The sequence below is a fragment of the Mustela nigripes genome, chromosome 13, assembly GCF_022355385.1.
Source record: "Mustela nigripes isolate SB6536 chromosome 13, MUSNIG.SB6536, whole genome shotgun sequence".
Classification (NCBI taxonomy): Eukaryota; Metazoa; Chordata; class Mammalia; order Carnivora; family Mustelidae; genus Mustela; species Mustela nigripes.
The window spans coordinates 43847492-43873873 of NC_081569.1; the positions used below are offsets into that span (position 1 = coordinate 43847492).

The 26382-nt window shown below is 39.7% G+C and overlaps 1 protein-coding gene across 5 annotated transcripts in view; it reads right to left on the reverse strand.

The window, feature by feature from the left end:
• CSNK1G1 (casein kinase 1 gamma 1) overlaps nucleotides 1-26382 on the reverse strand; it is a 197060-nt gene that overhangs the window by 38957 nt on the left and 131721 nt on the right. For all 5 annotated transcript variants that reach the window (XM_059372234.1, XM_059372231.1, XM_059372232.1 and 2 more), the window contains 2 exons: nucleotides 6210-6361; nucleotides 4154-4388 (listed from right to left, as the gene is read on the reverse strand). In XM_059372234.1, coding sequence (XP_059228217.1) covers nucleotides 4154-4388; nucleotides 6210-6361 — 387 coding nt within the window. The remainder of the gene's footprint in view (nucleotides 1-4153; nucleotides 4389-6209; nucleotides 6362-26382) is intronic.

Sequence of the window (26382 nt, forward strand, 5' to 3'; positions counted from 1 at the left end):
CCCACAAAGCCCGGCAGATAGAGGAACCACACCCTGCAGTTTCTCATACTGTATCACACCTACTCATTGCCTTTCCATTTTTACATCTGCTTCCTCTATCAAGAGGCCCCTCTGTGATAAAAATTCACTGGACAAATGGTTGCACTTTTGCTAGTTGAACACTAGAGGGCAAAACTCACCACATTTTCAATACTGATCAGACTTCAGGGGAAAAGCCCAACTTCTCTCCACAGCAAAGCCCATTATAAAATGGTTTTGGTTTTTTAAACATCAAAACAAACAAACAGAAAACACACGTAAACCCACTGGCATATCTAATAAAGTGGTTTTCCAAATACTGAGCACCATGAACAGCAGCTGTGGAATATGGAATAATAGGAAGAGCAATGGCACCTGAGTCTGGGTTATCTAGCTCCTGGCCCACTCTTTCCATTACTTTGATCCATGTGAAATTAAGCATGGCTAAGTCACCTACTTTGGGCCCCAGTCCTCATCTGAAAATACACTGGTTGATTTAGATAATCTGAAAAGTCATTTTCCAGTTCTAAAATTATAAAGTCATTAATCTGTGGCAATTTGAGACAATAATTAATCTACGATAATTTAAGCCTTTCCAAAAAAAAAAAAAAAAAAAAAAGTGAAAACCAGAGTCATGCTTTGTTTCCATACTTTTTTGAAAACTCCACATTCATTGAATCCAGCATTTCCACATGCCCTCATCTTTTTTCATGAAGGATAATTCTCCCTTTCAAAGAAGAAAGGTTTTAAGTGTCCTGGGGCTGTCTTAGGGCCAGAAGGACACAATTCTTCCACACCATAAAAGCCTGCTCTCAACAATTCAGAAAGACATTTGGTTTTACATGGGTGACATCCCTGATTTTAGGTCAAATATTCTTTGCTGGAGGAAAGGGGCTAGGTGACCCAGTGTTCTGACCCTAATTTCAATCATTAAAAGAATACAAGATCAAAATTGGCTACCTTAATCAGCAGGAGGTGGCTAATCTGACAAGGTAATGTCAGGTTTAGGAGGATTCTTCCCTTGTTCTCCCTCACAAAATTAATAGGCAATTCTCTCCAAGTCATTTGAAGACACCCTTCTCTTTTTCTGTATTATTAAAAATAAGGATTCAAGTTCCTATGGAAACCTTTCTGCTTTGAGACCCCGACCAGAGTTTAAAGGGCATGTGACAGCCATCTATATGTATTCTCTGTAATATGGAGAGGACGAAATACAGTGACAGGTTCAATGTGACCTGGAAAACTCTGGAACTCAGGAAATTCAAGTTTGGAGAAAAACACAAAGTTCCAGCAGGAATGGCCACACCAAGAGAAAGAACCCAGTCTAATGGCCATACATGCTTAAAACTTAGTCAAATAACTATCATTTAGAGACTTTGCTACCATGAGGCACTATGCTAAACATTTTATATATGTTATCTCTCAGAATCCTACAGTATAAGGCACTACTATCATACCCATTTCATAGATGAGATAAGTGAGGCCGAAGGAAGAAGGTTACTGGACCAAAATCACATAGCTTTAAGTGCAGGAGCCAGGATTTGCATCCCTTCTTTTTTTTTAATTAAAAAAAAAAAGATTATTTATTTATTCATTTAACAGAGAGATACACAGCAAGAGAAAGAACTCAAGCAGCAGGAGTGGGAGAGGGAGAAGCAGGCTTCCTTCTGAGCAGGGAGCCCGATGCAGGGCTTGACCCCAGGACCCTGGGATCACGACCCAAGTCGAAAGCAGACGCTTAACTGACTGAGCCCCCCAGGCGCCCCTGTATCCCTTCCTCTTTTTTTTTTTTTTAAACTCTCTAATTTTTATTTATTTATTTGACACAGAGAGAGATCACAAGCAGGCAGAGAGAGAGGAAGGGAAGCAGGCTCCCCGACGAGCAGAGAGCCCCATGTGGGGCTCGATCCCAGGACCCTGGGATCATGACCTGAGCCGAAACCAGAGGCTTTAACCCACTGAGGCACCCAGGCGCCCCGTATCCCTTCTTTTTAACCATTACCCTGCACCTCATACAAACATAACACAGATACCCATCTCTTTTCTCTTCTTGCCTTTCCTGACAAGAATAATAAAATCAGAACACAAATTGCTGTGCCTAGTAAGCAAGCATTGAAACAACTTCTAGAGTCTGTCAGTTAAACCAAATAATCATGACTTTACTATTTACAACAGTCTGTCTCTTAGTAAAAAGGAAGGAAGAGGGAATATTGAACACTATGCAAGAGACCTGTGTTACGTATATTACTCATTCAACCCACAAACACACCCTTGTGAAATATTACTCTCATTTGACAGATAAGTTTCAGGAAGATTAAGTAACTTCTCCAAAATGACACAGATAATAAGTGGCAGGGGACCTTCTGCTCTAATTTTAAAATATTACATTTAGGAGCGCCTGGGTGGCTCAGTTGTTAAGTGTCTGCCTTCAGTTCAGGTCATGATCCCAGGGTTCTGGGATCGAGTCCCACATCAGGCTCCCTGCTCAGTGGGAAACCTGCTTCTCCCTCTCCCTCTCTCCTGGCATGGGTTTCCTCTCTTGCTGTCTCTCTCTGTGTCAAATAAATAAATAAAATATTAAGAAAAAAAATTATACTTAGTTAATTGAAGATTTCCATATGGTTACTAAAAAAATCCTGACAGCATTCATGATTTCAATTAAAGTTGTATCACTTTGTAATATGATTTTTACTCCTAACACCAGAATCCTCATCTGAATACCGCAGTTTACTCAACAAGACAACTTTGTAGCCATTTAGTCTTTAAAACACTTCTTACTGTACAAAAATTCATTAATATTTAAACACCCACTATAATTAGCTATGTCTAGGAGTATGGAATCTGATAATATTGTTTACATGTCTACTCTCAAGAGTAGTGATTTTCAAACATATTTTTCAATCACTTTGGAACCTTTTCTTCAAACAGAATCTTCCATGGAAGCCCATATATAAAATAGATAAAAAGGGAAGCTTTTCTGGAGAAGCTAGTGAGGGGTCCAGGGCCTTGTCTATTTGGCCTTCCCACTGTTCCTTAGAGTTCTCTTTAAATACTCTTCCCTGGTTTAGTTCCTCTTTCAAGTAAGGCCTTCTGCCTTCATTAGCGGGTTTAGCAACATTTGTGCCCATTGTCTATCCTGAATACAATGCAAGATTCATACAGGTCCTTTCAGGACTGTCCTATAGGCAGTCATATATAAACACCAAATTAATCATCAGACTTAACTGAAATGTTACCATCTTTTTTTTTTTTAATTTTTTTAAAGATTTTATTTATTTATTTGACAGAGAGAAATCACAAGTAGATGGAGAGGCAGGCAGAGAGAGAGGGAAGCAGGCTCTCTGCTGAGCAGAGAGCCCGATGCGGGACTCGATCCCAGGACTCTGAGATCATGACCTGATCTGAAGGCAGCGGCTTAACCCACTGAGCCATCCAGGCGCCCTGAAATGTTACCATCTTAACACAAAAGTTCAAGTACCCACACTGCTGAGAAACTAAGTATCTGGAAACAGTATAAAGAATTAAAAATGTTTAAGTTGTCAACAGGATATTTAGGAAAGTCACTAACTTAACACCTTAGTTTTTCAAGTAAAAAATCACTTGCCTTGTGAAGCAATAAGAATCACAACTTGTAACGCACAATGGGGACAAAAGTATTATTGGAATAAAAAGTTATTTTAAGGGGCACCTGGGAGGCTCAATGGGTTGAGCCTGCCTTTGGCTTGGGTCATGATCTCAGGGTCCTGGAATCAAGCCCCACATAGGGCTATCTGCTTAGCAGGGAGCCTGCTTACCCCTCTCTCTGCCTGCCTGCACTCTGTCTATTTGTGATCTCTGTCAAATAAATAAATAAACTCCTTAAAAATAAAAAAATAAAAAAGTTCTTTTAAGGGGGAGCCTGGGTGGCTTAGTCGTTAAGGGTCTGCCTTCAGCTCAGGTCATGATCCCAGGGTCCTGGGATCGAGCCCTGTGTCAGGCTCCCTGCTCAGAGGGGAGCCTGCTTCTCCCTCTCCAGCTCTCTGCTGCTTGTGTTTCCTCTCTTGCTCTCTCAATCGCTGTCAAATAAATAAAATCTTAAAAAAAAAAAAGTTATTTTAAAGACCTGCCCATTTCATGGAGCAGAAAATAAACACACCTTTGCCAAGATGCGTGTTGATAGACATATATCTTGCAGTTCCAGTTAAACTTTTGTGCTCCCTGTAAGGTATGTGTTTTTTGGTTTCAGGGTCAATGTACTCCTTGGCTAGTCCAAAGTCTATAATGTGTATAACATGCTCTTTCTTATTGCCTTGTCGGCCAATCAGGAAGTTCTCTGGCTTCACATCTCGGTAAATGAGATTCTTTGAGTGCACATACTCCATTCGAGAAAGCTAAAAGAGAAAACACATCAATGAAAACATTCTAAAGAAGTTTATTGGGGAAAAAAAAACATCAAAACATTTTCATTTATCAGTCCAACGTTTTAACTACTGAAATGAAAATAAAACTTATTTCTTTTTCACTTCACTCTTATAAACCAGAAAATATATACAAATATATACATAACAAATATCGGGGCATCTGGGTGGGTCAGCTGGTTGAGTGACTGCCTTTGGCTCAGGTTATGATCCTGGAGTCTCAGGATTGAGTCCCACACCAGGCTCCCTGCTCAGCAGGGAGTCTGCTTCTCCTGTTGACCTCTCTCCCTCTCAAATAAATAAATAAAAATCTTTTAAAAAAATTGAGATAAATGAAAGTGGGATAGCACTATTCAGCTAAAATAATAATATACAGTTTTACCTCATAATGTTATAATTTATAAATGATAAATGGAATTAGGTGTTTTTAGGCTACTTCAGAAAGCACACATTTGAAGCAGAGGGGGTATAGCTCAGGGGTAGAGCATTTGACTGCAGAAAGCACACATTTGAGAGGCGAGAAGTATCCCCAGCCAGGATATCAGAATAGGTCGGTGCTCTGTGAAGATAGGTGCCACTGCCACATTCACCTCCTGCCCACACCTTCCTATCCTCAATCAGACACGACTCCCCAACCTAATTCTTTCTGTTGCAAAAATATGGGAAGTAAGGTCCAGAGAAGTTAGTACTGGACTGATTTCCTAGAGCTAATTGGCAGCAGAGGTAGAAGTGCAGTTTTTATGTGAAAGTAAATAAAGCCCAAAATAATAATAATCATAAAATTACTTCAGAGGCACCTGGGTGGCTCAGTTGGTTAAGTAGCCAACTCTTGATTTCCACTTAGGTCATGATCTCAGGGTCCTGGGACCAAGCCCCACCATTGTGCTCAGAGGGGAGACTGCTTGAGGAGTATCTCTCTCCCTCTGCCCTTCCGTCCCCTCCAACCCTGTGCATGTGCACTCACTCTCTCTGTCTCTAAAATAAATAATCTTTAAAAAAATAATTTCAAATTGCATTAAGTTTTATTTCTATCTATGACACTTCTCTACTTAACATAGAAAGGGAAGCTCAGGCATTTGAATTTTGGACTCAAAAGTCAAGGTCAAGGTAAAATTTTTTTTTTTAAACATTTCAAAGCTTTTACTGTAAAGTGGGTGAAAGCATCACCATTTCAGACCATTAAAAATGCATTTGCATCCTTCCTCTGAGAGGGTGAGAAACTCCTCAAAGTTGAGAACTGCCTTAACTCTTGAACCGGCACTGGTATGCAATTTGGCTGGAATTGAGAGAGCTGTCTCTTCAGCTCTGCCAGTCTCTGTGAGAACTAGAGGCCAGGGAACTAAGACAGGTTCTTGGTCACAGCACTCTAGAATCTGATTGTTAGGGCAGTGGGTTACATCACCAATCCTTTCTTGGATGCAAGGTTGAGGGGAGAGGACAGAACCTTACAGCCATATGTTTAGAACCTAAAAATAAAACATCAAGGAAATTACTTGCATTTGTACAATTTCACCTAATCATCCTCTTTCTCCTCAATCTAAATTATAATGCTTCCACTTCAGTTAAGGGCAGGGTATTGCTCCAAGGTGCAAATTCTTAAAATAGAGTGCACAGAAGATGCAGTGTGACTTCTCTGGGTTAACCCTTTTTGCCCGGCCTGCTTCCTAGAATGCCATCAAGCCTCTGAGTGTGCGTTCACTAGGTGTTACTATAGCCAGGAAAGCACTAAAAGGGTCACAAGGGTGTAGCTGGGGGACCTATATATCTTTACGCAGAATAGTAATGCCAACTTACCAACTGGATGGCTATCATTAACACCGTCTTCAAAGTAAAAGTTCGGTCACAGAGGTCAAACAAATCCTCCAAGCTAGGGCCAAGGAGCTCCAGCACCATGGCATTATATTTCCCACATGGTCCAAAGTAATACACCTGTGGAAGACCTTCACCTGCAAGCAGAGGGGAAAAGGGGTACAGAGTGGGGGACACAAAACCCAAAATGTGAGATAGCTCCATCAGCACTGAGTAGAAATACAGAAAGCACAATTCGCGAGATTTCCATTTTCTTTCATAGTCCCTCCTGGAGAACCTAAACTGAGTAGAGCGGCTTCAAAGGGAACTAATAATGGGCAGGAAAGGCGAGCCACTGCACAATGGCCTCAAATAAGCAGCTATTTTATACCAGAGTGACAAAGGTATTTTCACTGCTGTATAAGACAGAGAATGGTCCCTGATCCATTAACTGGATCAGAGCATAAACTATTCTCCCCCAAGGAGGCCCGAAAGTGCACTGTCATAAAAGGTTCAAAAGACAGCTCACTGCGCTCAAAGCCAGCCCACCTGGCCCTGGTGCATTAGCCGGTTTCATCTGCGCTCCCTATGCTCACTGCCAATGCCATATGGGCTGTCTGCAGCTGCTGCCCCAAGGAGAACTCAGACTGAAGGGTTGAGGTCACAGAGGGTGCAGCCTGACCCTCTTCTCACAGGGAGTCTCTGTACTTTCCTGTTTTCTATCAGCTGGGGCAAAGCCAACACACAGGGTCTGGTTACTGTAAGTAATTTTGAAAGGAAAAGGAAGGGGGGATAAAAAAGGCTGAGCTTTCCCCAGATTTGAAATTCATAGCTCTAAGATGCCAAAATTTAGACTTTCTCACCTAAGTGGCAACTTGTGAATGAATTTCCTCTCTAAAGTGTATTGTAAATATGAGGCATTCAGTAAATAAATGTTAAATGGCACCATGTGAATGGTGGATACGAACGAAGACTACAGAACATTTTAAAAATCTGGTCTCATAGGGCGCCTGGGTGGCTCAGTGGGTTAAGCCGCTGCCTTCGGCTCAGGTCATGATCTCAGGGTCCTGGGATTGAGTCCCGCATCGGGCTCTCTGCTCAGCAGGGAGCCTGCTTCCCTCTCTCTCTCTCTCTGCCTGCCTCTCCATCTACTTGTGATTTCTCTCTGTCAAGTAAATAAATAAAATCTTTAAAAAAAAAAAAATCTGGTCTCATAGAGCAGAAGCACTTCCATCTTACATGTTTATATATACCATGGTCTGCAGTTGCTTCTGCCTACAAGATTTTTAGACAACAAAGTTCTCTCCATCTCCCCATTCTCTTTCTATGTACAGGCGTGATACAAGCAGAGGGAATTCTCTCTGCCATAATCTGAATGCTTATGTCCTCCCCACCCCCATCCTCAAATTCCTATGTTGGAAACCTAATGCCCAATGTGATGGTTTTAAGGGGGGGGGGGCTTTGGGAAGTGATTAGATCATGAGGGCAGAAACCTTGTGACTAAGAGTAGTGCCTTATACAAGAGAACCTACAGTGCTCCTTAATGCCTTCCACTGTGTGAGGACACAGCAGAAGGTCAGAAGATGGTCTCTGTCAGAACCTGACCAGGATTGCACCCTGATCTTGGACTTCTGATCACTGGAACTGTGAAAAAGACGTTTCTGACTTCATAAGCCACCCAATCTGTGGTACTTTGTTACAGCAGCCCAAATGGACTTAGACAATACCTACTACTTAATCTCTAGCCCAGTATGCTCATCCTTGTCCCGAGCATAAATCTTGTCTATCTGGAGTGGGTACGCTTCGTTGCTCTGACATCTATTTCATGCCTCTTGCATGTACTGCTGCTACAATGTCTTTTGATCTATCTAGGTACAAAGCAACTCAAGTGTTCTAATATGTTCATCCCTAGCTCATATCATCGAATGTAGTATACTTTGCTCCTGCCAGCTCCATAAATATGCACTCAGTTGTCCTTGTGGTTGTTTTGATTCTCCCTCTCTAAAAGGAAACAAGATTTAATTTGAAGTGTCTTTTTTCCCCCTTGTTCTGAACTCATTTTTCAGTTTTATTTAAAATACACAAAACCTCATTGCTGTTCCCGATAAGTCTTGCTGAAAAATCCAAAGCAGACCACCACCATAGACAGTCATTGCTTTTATTAATCAGACATATGGCAGACTGTAGTAGTTTGGGGATTTTTCAAATTTACATCCTATATAATAGTTTTTGATGTCACTAAAATTTGATTTTCCCAATATAAATATTATATTCTTCAAAACATTTTGTGGCAGATCTGTTAGTGACCTGTCCAGTGTCCACAATCTCTTTATTTTTTTTTTTAAGATTTTATTTATTTATCAGAGAGAGAGGGGGAGAGAGCGAGCACAGGCAGACAGAATGGCAGGCAGAGGCAGAGGGAGAAGCTGGCTCCCTGCTGAGCAAGGAGCCTGATGTGGGACTCGATCCCAGAACGCTGGAATCATGACCTGAACCGAAGGCAGCTGCTTAACCAACTGAGCCACCCAGGCGTCCCCACGATCTCCTTCTTACTTAATAACAAAATTTCCAATTATTGCGAAAAGCAATCTGCCCAGTTCTAGCTTTTCAACCTCCCTGGATAACAGGAATGACTAGTGAAACAGAAGCAGATGGTTCTAGAAAAGCTCTTTCATGGTAGCCAACTCAAATTGGAACTAGTCCCCCGCCCTTGACAATGGCTCAAGCCATCTAGAACCACTAGACACCTTGAGGATATCATAATGCCAAGAATGAACGGAACAAAAAGGAAAACATGAGTCCCTGATGGCTGTGAAGTAACCAATGCTGGACTTCCCTTCCCTCTGGACTCTAATTCAAAAGAAAAATCAATCTCTACCTCGACTGAACTGTTATTTAGATTTTCTCTCATAGCCAAATCTAATCCTAATTAATAAAATATTATTCTTTTAGTTGGTTAAACTGCAAATATGGGCACAATATCCTCCTTCTGAAGTACAAGCTAAAAGTCAGGCCTGCTTAGAAATAAAATACTGACATAATTTCCTATACTTGCTGCCAATACTTAAGGATCAGTTTAAATGAGACAAATAATCATCTTGTTCTTGACAATCTTTAGTATAACACATCTAGGCATCTCTTGTCAGACATTTCCATGTTTACAAAGAAGTCACAAAAGCACTCTGGATGATGTCTATAATTCTACATATGAGTTCTATCACTCCTAATTCCACCTAGTACCTTCAAAGATGTGAGGAGTTCCTGCTGGCTGCATTATTGCTCCTTGTATTAAATACCGAGACCTAACAATACTTTGGCAGGCTTCAGATACTCAGGACAACTCCTAGATTACTGAGTAGCTTGAAGCTTTTCTCAAAGATGGACTAAGTCCAAGATGCTACTGTAGAAAAAGGCTCAAGTCAGTCTTTGATCTATTCTGCTACCAACCCTGAAAATTCCTTCATGTCTGTTTTGTCGTCTATAAAGAAGGAAGCATTTAGACTGGTTTCCTTTTAAAACCAAAATTATGACAATAGCTAGGAATTCCTTCTAGCTACCATCTAGGTTCCTCTTTCTAAAGCCATAGAACCCCACATCCGGCTCCCTGCTCATCAGGGAGTCTGCTTCTTCCTCTCCCTCTGCCCATCCCCCTGCTTGTGTATATGCATGTTCTCAGTGTCAAATAAATAAATAAAATCTTAAAAAAAAAAAAAACCATGAAAGACTTGTCTGTTTAGCTTCTTAGGTATTACAGAATATGTGCCAAATATGAAAGTCTCTTTGGGAGACGTAGCCATAATTTATTAGAACTATCTGTACAGAAAGATACCCACGCAAGTTCCATTCTGTGCCTAGTGTTTCACATGACTGCCCATAAAGTGGCCAATGTTGGTGCTGAAAAACATAGATATAAGCCCACTAAGAAAATCTCTCTCTCTCTCTCTTTTTAAAGTCTATCTCTTTGATCAGAGATTAGCACACAGTAACGACTTAACCTGGGCTGAATTTCAATGAGAAATACTGTATATTCTATTTCACTGTTCTTCAACAGAGCCATGTTGAATTCATAGCTTAAGAAATTTTTAATCCTTGGGGCGCCTGGGTGGCTCAGTGGGTTAAGCCGCTGCCTTCGGCTCAGGTCATGATCTCAGGGTCCTGGGATCGAGCCCCGCATCGGGCTCTCTGCTCAGCGGGGAGCCTGTTTCCCTCTCTCTCTCTCTCTCTGCCTGCCTCTCCATCTACTTGTGATTTCTCTCTGTCAAATAAGTAAATAAAATCTTTAAAAAAAAAAAAAAGAAATTTTTAATCCATAAACATGATGCTGTGAACTCTTTAAGAAGACAAGGGATGAGGTCAGAGCCTTTAATGCAATAAGGTACTTCCTAGAAGTAAGTGTGAGGTAATGGGAACAAAGTGGGAGAGGTGGGCAAGGCAGATATGCACTGAATTCTTTGATCCATGGTATTTCAGAAGCTAAGTAGTTTCACAGTCTCTCATCTGCTCTGGAAATCAAGCATTAATTAAGATCTCCCTCTTAAACTGGTCAACTGCATAAAAGCCTGGAAATTAAAGAAGTAAATTCTGAGTTTTCGTCTCCTGAAAAATTTCTAATGGATTTCATCATATGCTATTTAGCCACAGGTTAAATCTCTTATAAACCCAAACTGCAAGGTTATATGTACCCTGTACATATTATCTTGTACATTTTTGCAGGGTAGTTTAAGACAGCTTTCCCATCCATCAATAACACATTCTTATAAATCCTGCTGGACAGGGGCACCTGAGTGGTTCAGTGGGTTGAGCCTCTGCCTTCCGCTCAGGTCATGATCTTCAACAGAGCCATGTTGAAGACCATCTCAAGGTCCTGGGATCAAGCCCCACATCAGGCTCTCTGCTCAGCAGGGAGCCTGCTTCCCCCTCTCTCTCTGCCTGCTGCTCTACCTGCTTGTGATCTCTCTCTTGTCAAATAAGTAAATAAAATCTTAAAAAAAAAAATCCTGCTGGACACGCAGCTCACACACATATCAAGTTGCACAGAACAGGAAGTGAGGTTTACCACATGACAGCTAATTTTCAGTCTGTCATAAATTTAACTTGGGTTAAACACACTAAATCAAAGATAATGGCTTCTTTATCATCCAAGCTGTTAGCTAAAAAGATTCCATAATGCATTATGAACAGTATAACTACTCTAAGTAGAGATATTTTTAAAAAGCACATCAGGCTTAGAACTGAAATAGAACCACCTCAAAGCTTTTGGCAATTTGATCACATTATTGCCTAATAATTAGCCTTTCATTCTTTTTGAAAAACTAAATTATCTAGCTGTGAAGCAAGTTCAAGTAAGTCCCATACCTACATTAATATCTGGATATAAAAAAACACATATATTAATATTTCTGTAGAAAATAAGTATATGTTGGTAATGACTGTCATCTAAAGTCAGGACCAGAGAAAACCTTTAAGGACATAATAACCTTGGCAATTCCCGTTTCTTTTTGTTTATACAGCTGGATTTTTTAATTCTTACAGAAAAAGTTTTTCTCCAACACTTAATTGTCCCACAGTAGTATCTTCTAGCACAACTACTAAATGTTCTTTAGTATTTGTGAGAGATTACGGAATTACTGTTTACATGTGAAATTATCATCAGGATTGATCATCAGGATATTAAGGATATTAAGCAAGTCCACTTAACAAGAAAGCAGAAAGAATAGGGAAATAAACAGGATTATATTCCATAGGAAGAAGTAAAGGGGGAAAATAAAAGCATAGCCTTTTTTTTTTTTTTAAGATTTTATTTATTTATTTGATAGAGAGATATCGGTAGGCAGAGAGATAGGCAGAGAGATGGAGAAGCAGGCTCCCTGCTTGCGGAGCAGAAAGCCCGATACGAGGCTTGATCCCAGGACCCTGAGATCATGACCTGAGCCAAAGGCAGAGGCTTAACCCACTGAGCCACCCAGGCACCCCAAAAGCATAGCCTTTAAAACTCAAAAACTAGGGGCGCCTGAGTGGCTCAGTGGGTTGGGCCGCTGCCTTCGGCTCAGGTCATGATCTCAGAGTCCTGGGATCGAGTCCCGCATCGGGCTCTCTGCTCAGCGGAGAGCCTGCTTCCCTCTCTCTCTCTCTGCCTGCCTCTCCATCTACTTGTGATTTCTCTCTGTCAAATAAATAAATACAATCTTTAAAAAAAAAAAATCTATTAAAAAAAAAACTCAAAAACTAACTCTAAGAAAACAATGCATCACAAAGATGAAACAATACATGCGTTTCCCTTTTCTCATTTCTCTGACTCTGAAAAATGCCTGCTTACAGTATGAACAAGTTCACATATGAATCTACTCAAAATGCCAGCTTAACAACAACAACAACAACAAAACAAAACAAAACAGCTAGACCCAGAATTAAGCAACAGGATTACTTTGTCTTGTAATGAAAAATGTTTTATAATCATCTTGTTCACAGGCCGCTTGGGAATTTGAGTATTGCTAGACATATGCTGCTAACATGAGCTCAAATCTGTATGGTGGGAGAAGAGAAGGTGAGGAAAGGCAAGAGAAGACAAATAAGCTCATATTTCTGAGCCACAAAAATTGAGCTTTTACGGTTTCTCTATTTTACACACACACACACACACACACACACACACACACAAACACACACACCCCTACCAAGGCCTTAAGCCTCAAAGCATGGTCAAAGTTTTATTTATCCAAAGGAGCCAGGAAAGAAAGCCAAAGGTAGGAGAAGAGATTTCTTCTGTAATAGATAGCATCTTAGATAAAAACCATTTAAAAGTGTGCTGTATATTGGGGTTGGGTGGGGCTGGGGGATCTTCTGTCTTTCCAAAAAGACTAATTGAGTTCAGAACTGGTAAAAACTTACAGGATAAAAACCCAGTCTCTGAAAAATTTCTACTTTCTTTAGTATTGCATTCACAGTTTCTGTGATTAAGTTATAGATGCAGAACATCTATTGAGTTTCAAAAGCTAAAAAGAGAAATCAAATTCATAATACACACCTGAGCAATAATAACTACAAAATTAAGAACGTTCTAGCAAGCACTTAAAAGGAATGAAAGAAAAAAAATGAGGTCACTCAAGAACAGTGAACTCCTTCTAGACAATCCTGCCCCACTCCCCTTACACATTTTGTCCATGTGTCTGTCTTCCTTACTAACAGAAGACTGTCTGAATGCAGTGACTACTACCATGTGTTAATTATGTTTGCATGTCAGAGCCTAGCATTGGCCCAAACATATGGCAGATGAGGGCAGGATAAATATTAAGTAAATAAATAAAAACAATTCAATGAAATGCCACGTGAGTTTTCTATTTGGAATGCATAATACCTATACCTCAAAATGCTAAAATGTATATATACAGAACAAAACAACTTCATCAGATTTTAAACATGCGGGACATGCTAACACAGTTGATACTTCTGAGTAGTTCTTGTTTGTTTTTCATAGGAATGACATTTTTTAAAAGAATGCTTTGTTGGGCAAGCTACCACTATGAAGATTCCAGTAATGCAGAGTTGTAGTATCTCTACATTGGCTCTCTTTTCTGTATATTTTTCCATGATGGTTGTACATGTATCTGCAGTTTTACAGTTTTACCTTGCTGTTCCCACATATGGGACCCTATGTAAAACTATTCATTTTAGTTAACAGCACCAAAAGCTACACATAAACAATGGTCCATGTCTTCCCCGCTCTCAAAAAAGCACCTGCCCATCCAAACAGGTTAAATGACCAATATAATGAGTCATCTGAGTTGTCTAATGTGCAAAGGCAGTCTGATGACATGTTCCTATCCCTTATTTTCCCACTCTATTCATTTATAGACAAGTTCTTTACTTTGATCCAGGCTAACTTGGAATTACATGGTCTTTTCTTTACTTAACTAGCCCTCTTCCATTTCACTTGAACCTCACAGTCATTCTGTGAAGAAAACAGGAAAATACTAATAAATTCCACTTTGCATATGGGATGGAGACCCTAAGAGATGTTGTGTGACCTTTCCTAGGTAAAAGAATGCCCAAGTAACACAAACAGATCTCTCGACTCCAGATTAGCCGCTCTCCAGATTTATGTGGCTGTTGAAGTTACTTTCTATTGTCCCCTACCTCTTCCAAACCAATGCCCTTTTGATTAACATTTAGCCTCTGTAACTCTCTGTCACTATTCTAGGATATAAATCCCCTGCTGTACTACATAAGCAGCTTAATCTGTCCTATCCATTCCCTGGGTTCCCATTACTTTTATATCGGCTCCATAAATACCACCCTTTCAGGTTTCCTATCACATATCTATCTCTCTATAGTTCTAGAGCTTTGTCAATTCCAGCCCCTGCTCCAGAACAGGGGTCACTTGGGCATTATTTTTTAAATTATAAAAGTTATGTGTTTCTGTAATATATAAATATATATTCATATATTTAATGATATATAATACATTATATAAAATTATAATATAATCATATATAATATATTAAATATATTATGTAAATATTATATATTAAATACATTATATAATATATTAAATATATTACACATGTGTGTAATATATATTACAGAAACACATAACTTTTATATATACATAATAGGTATATTATGTATGTACATGTATATATTATGTATATATACACACACATGCACACATTCAATCAAATATAACAGCAAACCAAAAGCAGTACAGAAATATATGAAGAAAAAATGTTCACATCCATAACAGATTAGACAAATTCACATAACTAAGAATACTTTTCTGCAACTTCATTTTTAATTATATAGAAGACATATTTTCTTGTCATCTCATGGGTGTATCTCATTCATTTTAACAGATACATAGTATCCCATCCATATTTAAATTTTTCTTAGTACTGATGAACATTTAGGTTGTTATCTGTATTATCTGTTGTTAGAAATAGAGTGAACAGATCCTGCTTTTGCCTGGCCTGCACCCTTTCTTCCTTCCTGTGATAACAACACTTAACTCTTCCAGTGTGGAAGCACCATTTCCTAGATATGACTTCATGTGGTTAAAGTGGGGTCAACTCATTTCCCACTGCCTCCCCAAGGATATGATTCAAGCCAGGTAAATCAGAGTAATCTATCTCCCTGCCCTGGGGAACTGGGTCAAGGATGGGTGCTTGACTCATGTTTGTACCGCGAGAGTCAACTCGAGGACACTGTGGACCTACAGAGAAGGAGGAACAATTCCTTCCCACCCCACCCCCACTGCTAAACTGGAAGGGGCTTACTTAGCCTGGAGCTTCTAGACACTACCACATGAAAATAGGCATATATATATAGACTACCTACCTGGGAATGAAACACAGAGAAAGCAGAGCTGAGAGAAACAGAGAGAGACAAATATGTCACATAACCTGAGGATCAAGGACAGTGTTGGTCCTGGATCCAGACTGCCTGAGGTATGAATATTGCTGGACTTACCAGTTCTGTGAGCCAAAAAATTCATCTCCTCTCCTTGCTACCCTCACTCCCCAAGTAAGCTAGAACTCTATCATCTGAAAATTAAAGAGTCTAGACAAATATGCATGTAAGATGGCAAAAATCCTTGTGCCCACATTTTTGGGCATGAGTGCAAATATATAACTTGGGGGTAAATTCCTTTAAGAGAAAATTTGAGTCAAAAAGCATGAGTATTTAACATTTCACTTTATATCACCAAATTGCCAAGAGGTCTAAATCCTGTGGGTTCCTGGTGTGTCTCCAGTCCTGGGCCTACTTTAAACACAAGTCATATTACTTAAGTATGGAGGCCCATAGACTATTTAAAACTGCTTTCAGAACATGCCTTGATCTATTATTCCCAAAGTTCCAGCTCCAGGTTACCTCCTCTCTTATTCTTAGCCACAGCATATCTGAAGGCATCTCTAGTTTTTTATCCAAGTTACCACTGATATTTCAAAGTCAAGACGCCCCATTATTTGTTCAATGCTACCATGGAAAATTTCCCTCAAAGCATACCTCTATTATAAAAGTCTACTGGCCCTAAACTTATGCAGGTTCTTCCATTTAATCCTAGCAAGTACACAGAGGTATTACTATTCTCATTTTATAGGTAAGATAACTGATCTGAAGTGACTTGCTCAGATCATATAATGAGTGGTACAACCAAGACCCCAATTTCTGCCTCCAAGTCTTACGCTCTCTCACTATATCACAGGTACCCATGTGCTCTAAGTTCACAGACATCTAGACTGGCAGTAAGTTCTACTGGGATGCATTGCCTTGATAGGAGATTAAATGATCTTATAAAGATTCAGTAAAACATGGCTTGTATATGATTCTAATGGACAATCATAAGATATTGATGATGTTGATACATTATGAACTCAAGTAAAAAAGAAAGTAATACTTCCCTTATGAAAGCACAGGTAAGATTACATCAAGAGTGCAAAAGTGGTATTTTCCTAATACAACTATGAAGGAGTCAATCTTTAAATGAAGTCTATTATTAAATTGAACACATCATTTAGGAATTCAGAAGGCAACTTGGCAAACACTTTGAATAACACACAAAGTATAAAAAACAGATAAGCATTTGTTTTCATTAACTTTGGGCCCATTTAACAAATTGTTCCCAGCAGTTCTCTGATTAAAAAAAAACAAAACCTACGAAGGCACACAGTCTAATCATAGTACAGAAGCAGAGTGCCCCCTATTACTGAGCTCTGTTAATATTGTAACACCCTTCCTTAAGCATCCAAATAGCCCTGGGAGAGTAAAGGACCAAGTGTTACCCTCATTTTTTGAATGGAAACACAGAGGTTAAGTGGCTTGCCACAGAACAACCAGTCAATGGAACAGATACCACAGCCTGCCATTCTTTTCTCATTTGAGCCTTTACCCATATATATCTCTAGTCAGAACACATGTGACCTGATGGAACATTCAAGATGGCCTTATAATTCTGGTCACTGAGGAAGCATGAAGACTTGCAAGGAAGCAAAGTGAACTCATTTATTTTACTGATTTTCAACAAATCTGAGGAATCAGTACTACAGTGTTCCTGTGTCCAGTTTCAAATTCAATTAAGTTCAAAGAGTCTAGTGGTCAGTTTGTCCATTCATCAAACATCACAAGTGAGAACAGAGTGCTATGGGTACAGTGAACAAGGGGATGGAAAAGGCTTCACAGAGCAGGGGCCAAAGGCCAATTCTTGAAGGGTGGTTTAGGGTTGATTAGGCCAGAGTAGAAAGAATGAATCCTGCTGGCTGAGGGAGCAACAATTATAGAGGTAGCTAAAAGCAGAGACACCAAGCTCTCTGAAATGAGGAAAACTAGAGTATTTGCTCTCTCTCCTAGAGTTTATTCTAATTCTGAACCACCAGCTGGTTTAACAAATGTCTCTAAAAATTATGGCAGAGGTTATTAATAAATTTGAAAAGGCAGAGATATTGGGGTAAATGAAAAAAATCAAAGGAATAAAAGTCTTAAAAAAAAAAAAAAAGGCACCTGGGTGGCTCAGTCAGTTCATCTGTCTTCAGCTCAGGTCATGATTCCAGAGTCCTAGGATCCAGTCCTGCATTCTCAGTGGGGAGTCTGTTTCTCCCTCTGAAGTTCCCCCCCAAAAATGCTTTCTCTGTCACGCTCTTTCTCAAATAAATAATCTTAAAAAAAAATTTTTTTTAAATCACAGGAATAAAGAAGAAAAATAAGGATTTTATCGGAGTATTATATACCCATACTGCCTTAGTATATTTTTAAAAATAGTTTCACTGGAAGTATTTAAAGAACACACTAGGAACACACCATTACATTATAGTAGCACAAACAGAAATATAATGCAAGCCAAGAATGAGAACCATAAATTTATTTTTAAATTTTCTAGAAGCCATACTTTAAAATTAAAGGAAATAGGAAGAATTAAGTTTAATAATATATTTTATTTAATATACATCCAAAACATCAACTCTCCAGCACATAATGAATTTAAAAATTACGAAAATATTTTACATCTTTTGGGAGGAGGAGGAGGGCTAAATCTTGGAAATTCAATTTATTTTTTACATTTCCAACATATTCGGATTAGCTATAGTACTGATTCAGATGCTTCACAGGCACATGTGTCTAGTGGCTCAGCTCTGTAAGGAGTTTTGAAAGATATAAATGAGGCTTATGTATAGAAATGGGGCAGAAAAGAGGTTCTATACTCAGCAATCTGCATGACCCTGACCAAGGAGCCTTCGCTTCTCTAGCCCACAATTCGCTCCTTCCTCTCAACTCTCTAGAACTGCTGTTTCTGCTCACTGGGTTGTCTCCCTTTTAGGAGATAGTTGTTTTTTGTTTTTGTTTGTTTTTTTAAAGACTTTATTTATTCATTTGATAGAGAGAGATCACAAGTAGGCAGAGAGGCAGGCAGAGAGAGAGGAAGGGAAGCAGGCCCCCTGCTGAGCAGAGAGCCCAATGCGGGACTCGATCCCAGGATCCAGAGATCACGACCTGAGGACCTGAGCCGAAGGCAGCGGCTTAATCGACTGAGCCACCCAGGCGCCCCTCCCTTTTAGGAGATAGTTAAGGGCAGGGCCTACTCTTGTTCACCACTGTATCCCCAGGGCTTAACTTCCAACAGTACTTGACCCAAGTGGGATGCTCAATGAATACAACTTTAATAAAAACATGAACAGACATGGAGTTGCCTCAAGGCCTTAGCTTATTTTGCACTTGGAAGGCTTTCCTTACTCTGGAAGGCTTCCCTTATTCTTCTATTAGAACATGTCCAAGTAAATCATACCTTTTTTTTTTTTTTAAAGTTCAGCCCCCGGCTATCATCCTCTCTATAAAGCTTTCCCTATCTTCCATAATTAGTAGCCATTTCTCCCTTCAGAATTTCCATCTTATCTTATATGTACCTTAAAAAAAAAAAACACTAACATTCCACTCTTTGTTTGCATTATAGTTCTTCACACACCTTAGGGAGCTCCCTGAGAGTGTAGCATAATATCTCATAAAAAAAGTACCAGAAGCTCAGCAAACATTAGATTTTCTTTTCCTCTAGTCTCCTGAAGGGCAGAGACCATGTGCTTCATAACCCTGTGGCCCTCAATTATTCAGCACAGAGCTATGGACACAGCTGATGCTTAGCTTTTATCTCCTTGCATCATGACTAAAGTAATTATTAGCACAAGACCACTACAGGCTGGTTAGGAATGATGAAATTAAAGCAATATGAAGTATAAAGAAAGAGGAAAATGTGGGGAGCCTGAGTGTGGCAGTCGGGTGTCTGACTCTTGGTTTCCCCTGGGGTTGTGATCTTGGGAGTGTGGGATTAAGCCCCACTTCCAGCTCTGAGCTCAGTGGAGAATCTGCTCCCCCTGCCCCTTCCTCACCATGCCCACCCCCCATTCTGTCTCTGTTGCTGTCTCTCTAAAATAAATTTTTAAATCTTAAAATAAAAAATAAGGAGGAAAATGTAGGGAAAAATAAAATTGTGTCAGACTGTTGAAAGCACAAGAGTGCAGAGCTGTATATAGAGCTGACAAATTTCTTCTTTTAAGTGGAGGAATATAAAATACTTGCTTACAAGTTGTTCAAAGAAGATGACAATATAATTGGTCACAAATGTTAAAAATTGGGGTTTTTTGATGGCTTTCATCTTAAGCATACTTACAGGTAAGTATTATTCTACAGGGGCTTAATTAGTAACTGGATTACTATTTTGAAAGGAGGTGCAAGGATTTCCCTATCTTTATGTGGTCTGCTATTGGAACTTAAAGAAAATATTCTCTCTCACCAATGACACTGACAGACACTGGAAAGGAATTTGTTTGGTTTTAACATAAAAACATGCTTCCACCTTGAAAGGAGTAAATCACTTCAGTGACTCATCTCTTTGATTCCATAGTACTCCACAGCTTTGAGGATGCTGCGAAATGTTATCTTCCTTCTTAATAGTTAACCTTGACAAACTGAGTTAGGAGGGGAGAGCGTCTGAGGGCTGTGGCCAGTCTCACTGATGGTCACTGAGCTTATTCTAGCCCTTAGTTTGGGCTGAAACTTCTCCTGCCTTTGCCCTCCTTAAAAAAGCACTCTCTATGGGCAATTACTAAGTCATTCTTAATGACTGAAAAATGGCCATGAGGACACCAAAGGAAGAATAACGGGCAGGTACATAGTTAGAGAGGTGTGAATAAAGACAGACACATGAAGTATGAGCTATAATGAAAGGAGAAAACGGGATCTGAAACTTTAGGTTCTGGGTCAGTTTACAAGCCACTCCCACTGACAGGCTTTGGTGATGGACTTTCCCCCAACCTTTTTTTTTTTTTTTTTTAAAAGATTTTATTTATTTATTTGACAGAGAGAGATCACAAGTAGGCAGAGAGGCAGGCAGAGAGAGAGGAGGAAGCAGGCTCCCCGCTGAGCAGAGAGCCCGATGCGGGACTCCATCCCAGGACCCTGAGATCATGACCTGAGCTAAAGGCAGAGGGTTAACCCACTGAGCCACCCAGGTGCCCCTTTTCTTTTTTTTTTCTTACTTTCCCCCAACCTTTACCTGTATAAACACAATACCAGTTTTCTGCAACTAATCACAATTCTCCAGTCCATTCCACTTACATATAAGTTACTTCGGTCTATTTTTGGAACACTGCCTTCTAGTTTGCATCAAGTTTCTTAAAAGAAGACAAAAGCCAAGTAACAAATTCAGTTCAGACTGAGCAAGTAGCTCTAGCAGTTTTGCACTTTGCAAAACAATGCACCTAAAGGTGTTAGTACTCTGTGTTACTGTGAGGTGGTACACAGGCCAATTTCTATAATAAACTCACAACACTCTGCTTGCAATTAAAGAAATTATTTGCACAACAAGTCTTCACCAGTAAAATGTTTAAAATAGAAGTCCCCTGCCCCAGGAGGGAGAGGGACAAATTTTATATATGTAATTAAAGGTAATTACTCAATATGCTTCATGTGACTTAGAGCTATTTTAGAGTTTTAAGAAGCAAAGTAGGGCCACATGGAGTTTGACTCTAACAGATAAGCAAGTCTCTTGCAGCATTACATATGAACTTTTCTGCTTAATTTTCACTATACCACAGAGTACACTAATGTCCATTATCATATGGTTTCACTTATTTGTGAAACATAAGGAATAGCATGGAGGACATTAGGAGAAGGAAGGGAAAAATGAAGGGGAGGTGGAATCAAAGGGGGAAACAAACTGTGAGCAACTATGGACTCCGGGGAAACAATCTGAGGGTTTTTGGGGTGGGGGTGTAGGGGGCATAGCCCGGTGATGGGTATTAAGAATTGCATGGAACACTGGCTGTTATACACATAGAATCATGAAGCGCTACATCAAAAACTAATGATGTATTGTATGGTGACTAACATAACATAATAAAAAAATAAAAAGAAATGTCCTAATGCTCTAAACTATGAAAAACACACACAAAGGACACAAAACAATACAATTTATCCTAGTCAAGAAGTGTATCCTACCTAGTCAGAAATTATCAGTTCCCCTTGTTCCCTCTGTTTGGCTAACCAGTGAGGCTAGTTAATAAAAGTTTAGGTCATGATCCTTGGAAGAATGAAATTCATTGAACTATCAGCAGTAAATCTGCTCCATTAAAGACTAGCAATTATTAGTACTAAGTATGTGAATTACACCATTCCAAGCCCAGTACACAAAACAACCCTTTCTATATTTTCCTTCCTAAAATTAAGCACGAGTAACAGATTGGACTTCTGCTGTACCATCAAGGAAGGCATTTAAATGTCCTTTTAGAATGTTTTCTAGACAACGAAGGTAGATTTGGAAGCATACATCCATGTACACACACTTTATTTTTTATTTTTATTTTTTTATTTTTTTATTTTTTTAAAGATTTTTATTTATTTATTTGACAGAGAGAAATCACAAGTAGGCAGAGAGGCAGGCAGAGAGAGAGAGAGAGAGGGGGAAGCAGGCTCCCTGCCGAGCAGAGAGCCCGATGCAGGGCTCGATCCCAGGACCCTGAGATCATGACCTGGGCCGAAGGCAGAGGCTTTAACCCACTGAGCCACCCAGGCGCCCCCCTTATTTTTATTTTTTTTAAAGATTTTATTTATTTATTTGTCAGAGAGAGAGCGAGCACAGGCAGACAGAGTGGAAGGCAGAGTCAGAGGGAGAAGCAGGCTCCCTGCAGAGCAAGGAGCCCGATGTGGGACTCGATCCCAGGACGCTGGGATCATGACCTGAGCTGAAGGCAGCGGCTTAACCAACTGAGCCACCCAGGCGCCCCATGTACACACACTTTAAAAGGAAAAGATGATGACCACACCACAGATTTCCTTGTCTAAGGTTCATTTCATACGCTGTGACATAGAGATGTTTTTCATATACCAATCTCAGGTTCTTGTTGCTGAGTCACCAACTCAAGGACACTTTTATATTTAGGTTCTTCTCCCTCAGAGGAACAACAGTGACACCAGGGTTGCTCCTTCTGCAAAGTACATTCAGGGGCTCAGATATTTTCACACACACACCCCCTCATCTCTTTACCCAATGGACAGGACTTTTCCGTTCGTTTTTAATATGAGGCTCTGCTACTGTCCTAATGTTAACTTATTTCAAACAAACAAAACACGCATGCTGAAAGGAGCCACTGATGTTGAAAGGAGCAGGTCCTTAAGCTGGGCAGATGCAGCTTTAAATTTCAATGCATCATTCCAGACCACTGCAAAGTATAAGAAAGTCTGCCTCTCTTAACAAAGGCCTAAAGCAGGTTTCCCTCTGAGGGCTACTCTTTTCCAATAAGAGTATGATAAGTACAGTAAACACAGACACAATTGTGAAATAGGCAGTTCTCTTTCTGGGAATACCAACTGCCCTATGCCAGGACAACACACGGTTGTTGTCTTCAGACTCCCTTCTTAGATAATCTCAAGATGTTGAAATGTCTTAGGGCAAAACATTTTGCTTCTTTAGCAAGTGTTAAATGAACAGAAAGAAAAGCATGGTCTGTAAACTCACCCTTCTCTTATCACACTATCAACCGTTCTGAAGCCACACTCTTAAGAGAACCTTTTCTCTGTGGAATGGTGGTCTGCATGATTCTGTACCCCCGAATAAGGTATGTAGGCCGGGACTGGAAAGTTGTTATAGGCTAAGTCAGCCGCTCCTTACCCAGGAACTTGTAATCAGGACACAGGGCTGCAGTTAATATCTGCTGGGACTTAAATCAACAGGGACTGAGTGAAAGGGCTTCTACCAAATGTAAGGAGGGACAGAGAAAGCCTGTACAATGGGGAAAATGAAGAGGGCTAGCATACACTGAGGCAAGAGACTTTATGGCCCTGAGAAGGAGAGTCAAAGTGTCAGAGTCCATGAGAATAGGACAGAAAGCTAGAGACAGAGTAATTGTCCAGGTTTCTAGAGGCTTTCAAGTACTTTGTACCAATCCCTAGTGAGACCTGTATTAAATTTCCTTCCTTGGTTCCAAGACACATCTCTGTCATCTTCCAGTAAATTTCATTCTGGGTCTAAGCTAACCAGAATAGACTCTTAATGATAATCAAACTAGTGTTGACCAACACACACACATAACTGCGCATTTTCCTCCTCTTTAACCATCATTTCCTAAACACCACTATGTGCAAGACACTACTCTAGACACATTAGGGAGTGAAAAAACAAAAAGACACAGACTCCGCCCTTAGGGAACTTAGAGGTAGAAAACAGAGAAGCGGACAGCTAGCATAGTTGCTAGGTCAAGCCTTTCATAAAAATAAAATGAAGAAAGAGTGAAATGTGGAATGGCATAAGAACCAAATTTAATTTACTCAAATTTAATGATACATATTTGCCAAAGTTTAAAAGTATTTTTGTTTTTGTTTCTTAAGATTTTATTTATTTATTTGAGAGAGAGACATAGACTGTGAGAGAAAGCACGAGTGGGGAGGAGAGGGAGAATCAGGATCCCCACCGAGCAGGGAGCCTGACTTGGGGCTCAATCCCAGGACCCCAAGACCACAACCAGAGCTGAAGGCAGACACTCAACAGACTGAGCCATCCAGTGGAATGTGGAATGACATAAGAACCAAATTTATTTACTCAAATTTAATGATATATATTTGGCCAAAGTTTAAATTAAAAACTACCATTAAATATCTTGCAGATGAAGCACTGTATATACTATATACCCATACTCTGCAATACATACTTACTGATCATGATCATATATACACAAATCCAGTTGGAACAGACACTCTACAGGCAATTTAGGGATTTTTTCAAGGCTAACTTGGATGGTATGTGATTCTCACCTGTGTGCTAACTTTAGCTCCTAACCTCACATGTGACTCCTGTTTTTAACAGTTGGTTTCCTTAGAAAAACTGTCACCCTTGAAATCCTAGCATTTTATTTGTCTACTTAAGATTTATTTTTCTTTCTTTCTTTTTTTTTTTAAAAGATTTTATTTATTTATTTGACAGACAGAGATCACAAGTAGGCAGAGAGGCAGGCGGGGTGGGGGTGGATTAGGCTCCCCGCTGAGCATGGAGCCGGATGCAGGGCCTGATCCCAGGACCCTGAGATCATGACCTGAGCCAAAGGCAGAGGCTTAACCCACTGAGCCACCCAGGTGCCCCAAGATTTTATTTATTTGACAGAGAGAACTCAAGTAGGGGCTCCATCCCACGACCCTGGCATCATGACCTGAGCCAAAGGGAGACATTTAATTGACTCAGCCACCCAGGTGGTCCTGAAATCCTAGTATTTAAAATAAAATACCTAGAAACTAGTTAGATGTAAACTGTGGCAGCTGATGGTCATCTAGTTATTGGACTGATTATTAGACTACCCTAGCAGTCAAGTGAACTGAAATATGGTGTTCTAAGAGGTAATTTAGGATTTTGAACAGTCTACAGCCTCAAATTCTGTACTAAGTCCCCAAAGTGACAGTGTCTCCATACAGGAAATAAGCAAACTAGCACACAGATGAGCCCCTGCCAACTTATTCTTTAACATGTTTTATTATTCCCTAGAACTGTTTTCAATATTTTCAGTATTACAATTATTATTTTTTTAAATTTTATTTATTTTTTTAAATAATCTCTACACCCAGCATGGAGCTCAATCTCACAGCCCCAAGATTAAGAGTTTCATGTTCTACTGACTGAGCCTGCCAGGTCCCCAGAATTATTTTTCTGTCATACTATTCAACTTGACACTTAATTCATTTCACCCTTTTAGTATCTTATCTCTTAAATCTATATTAAACAATAAACCTAGTAAGTGAAATAAGTCAGAGAAAGACAAATACCACATGACTGCACTCATATGTGTAATTTAAGGAATAAAACAAAAGAACAAGGAGAAAATAGAGACAAACCAAGAAACAGACTCTTAACTCTAGAGAACAAATAGAAAGTTACCAGAGGAAAGGTGGGTGGGGGGATGGGTGAAATAGTTGATGGGGATTAAGATGATGAGCACTGAGTAATATAAAGAATTGCTGAGTCACCATACTGTACAACTAAAACTAATATAACACTGTTAACTATGCTAGAATTAAAATGTAAAAAATAAGGCTAAAAGAAACTCAGTACTATTTGAAATTTATTCCTTCCCACTTGATAAATACTTATCTTTACATCAGAGAAATCTTTTTTTTTAAAGATTTTATTTATTTATTTGTCAGAGAGAGAGAGAGAGAACAAGCACAGGCAGACAGAGTGGCAGGCAGAGGCAGAGGGAGAAGCAGGCTCCCTGCTGAGGAAGGAGCCCGATATGGGACTAGATCCCAGGACGCTGGGATCATGACCCGAGCTGAAGGCAGCTGCTTAACCAACTGAGCCACCCAGGCATCCCAACATCAGAGAAATCTTAATAAAAAAAAATATAAATAAAAACGACTAAAGAAATATATATAGTAATAGTAGCTGTGAATAGAGAGACTCAGCATGGCAGTGACCAAAACTTTTATCTTTTCTTTATATATTTTTTATTTAAAAAAATTTTTTTAAATATTTTATTTATTTATTTATTTATTTGAGAGAGCTCACACACACATGCAGAAGGAACGGATGGGGAGACAGAAGAAGGAGGGTAAAGAATCTCAAGCAGACTCTGTGTTGAGTGCAGAGCCTGACTCAGGATTTGATCTCATAACCCTGAGATCATGACCTGCCTGAGCCAAGACCAAGAGTCGGATGCTTAAT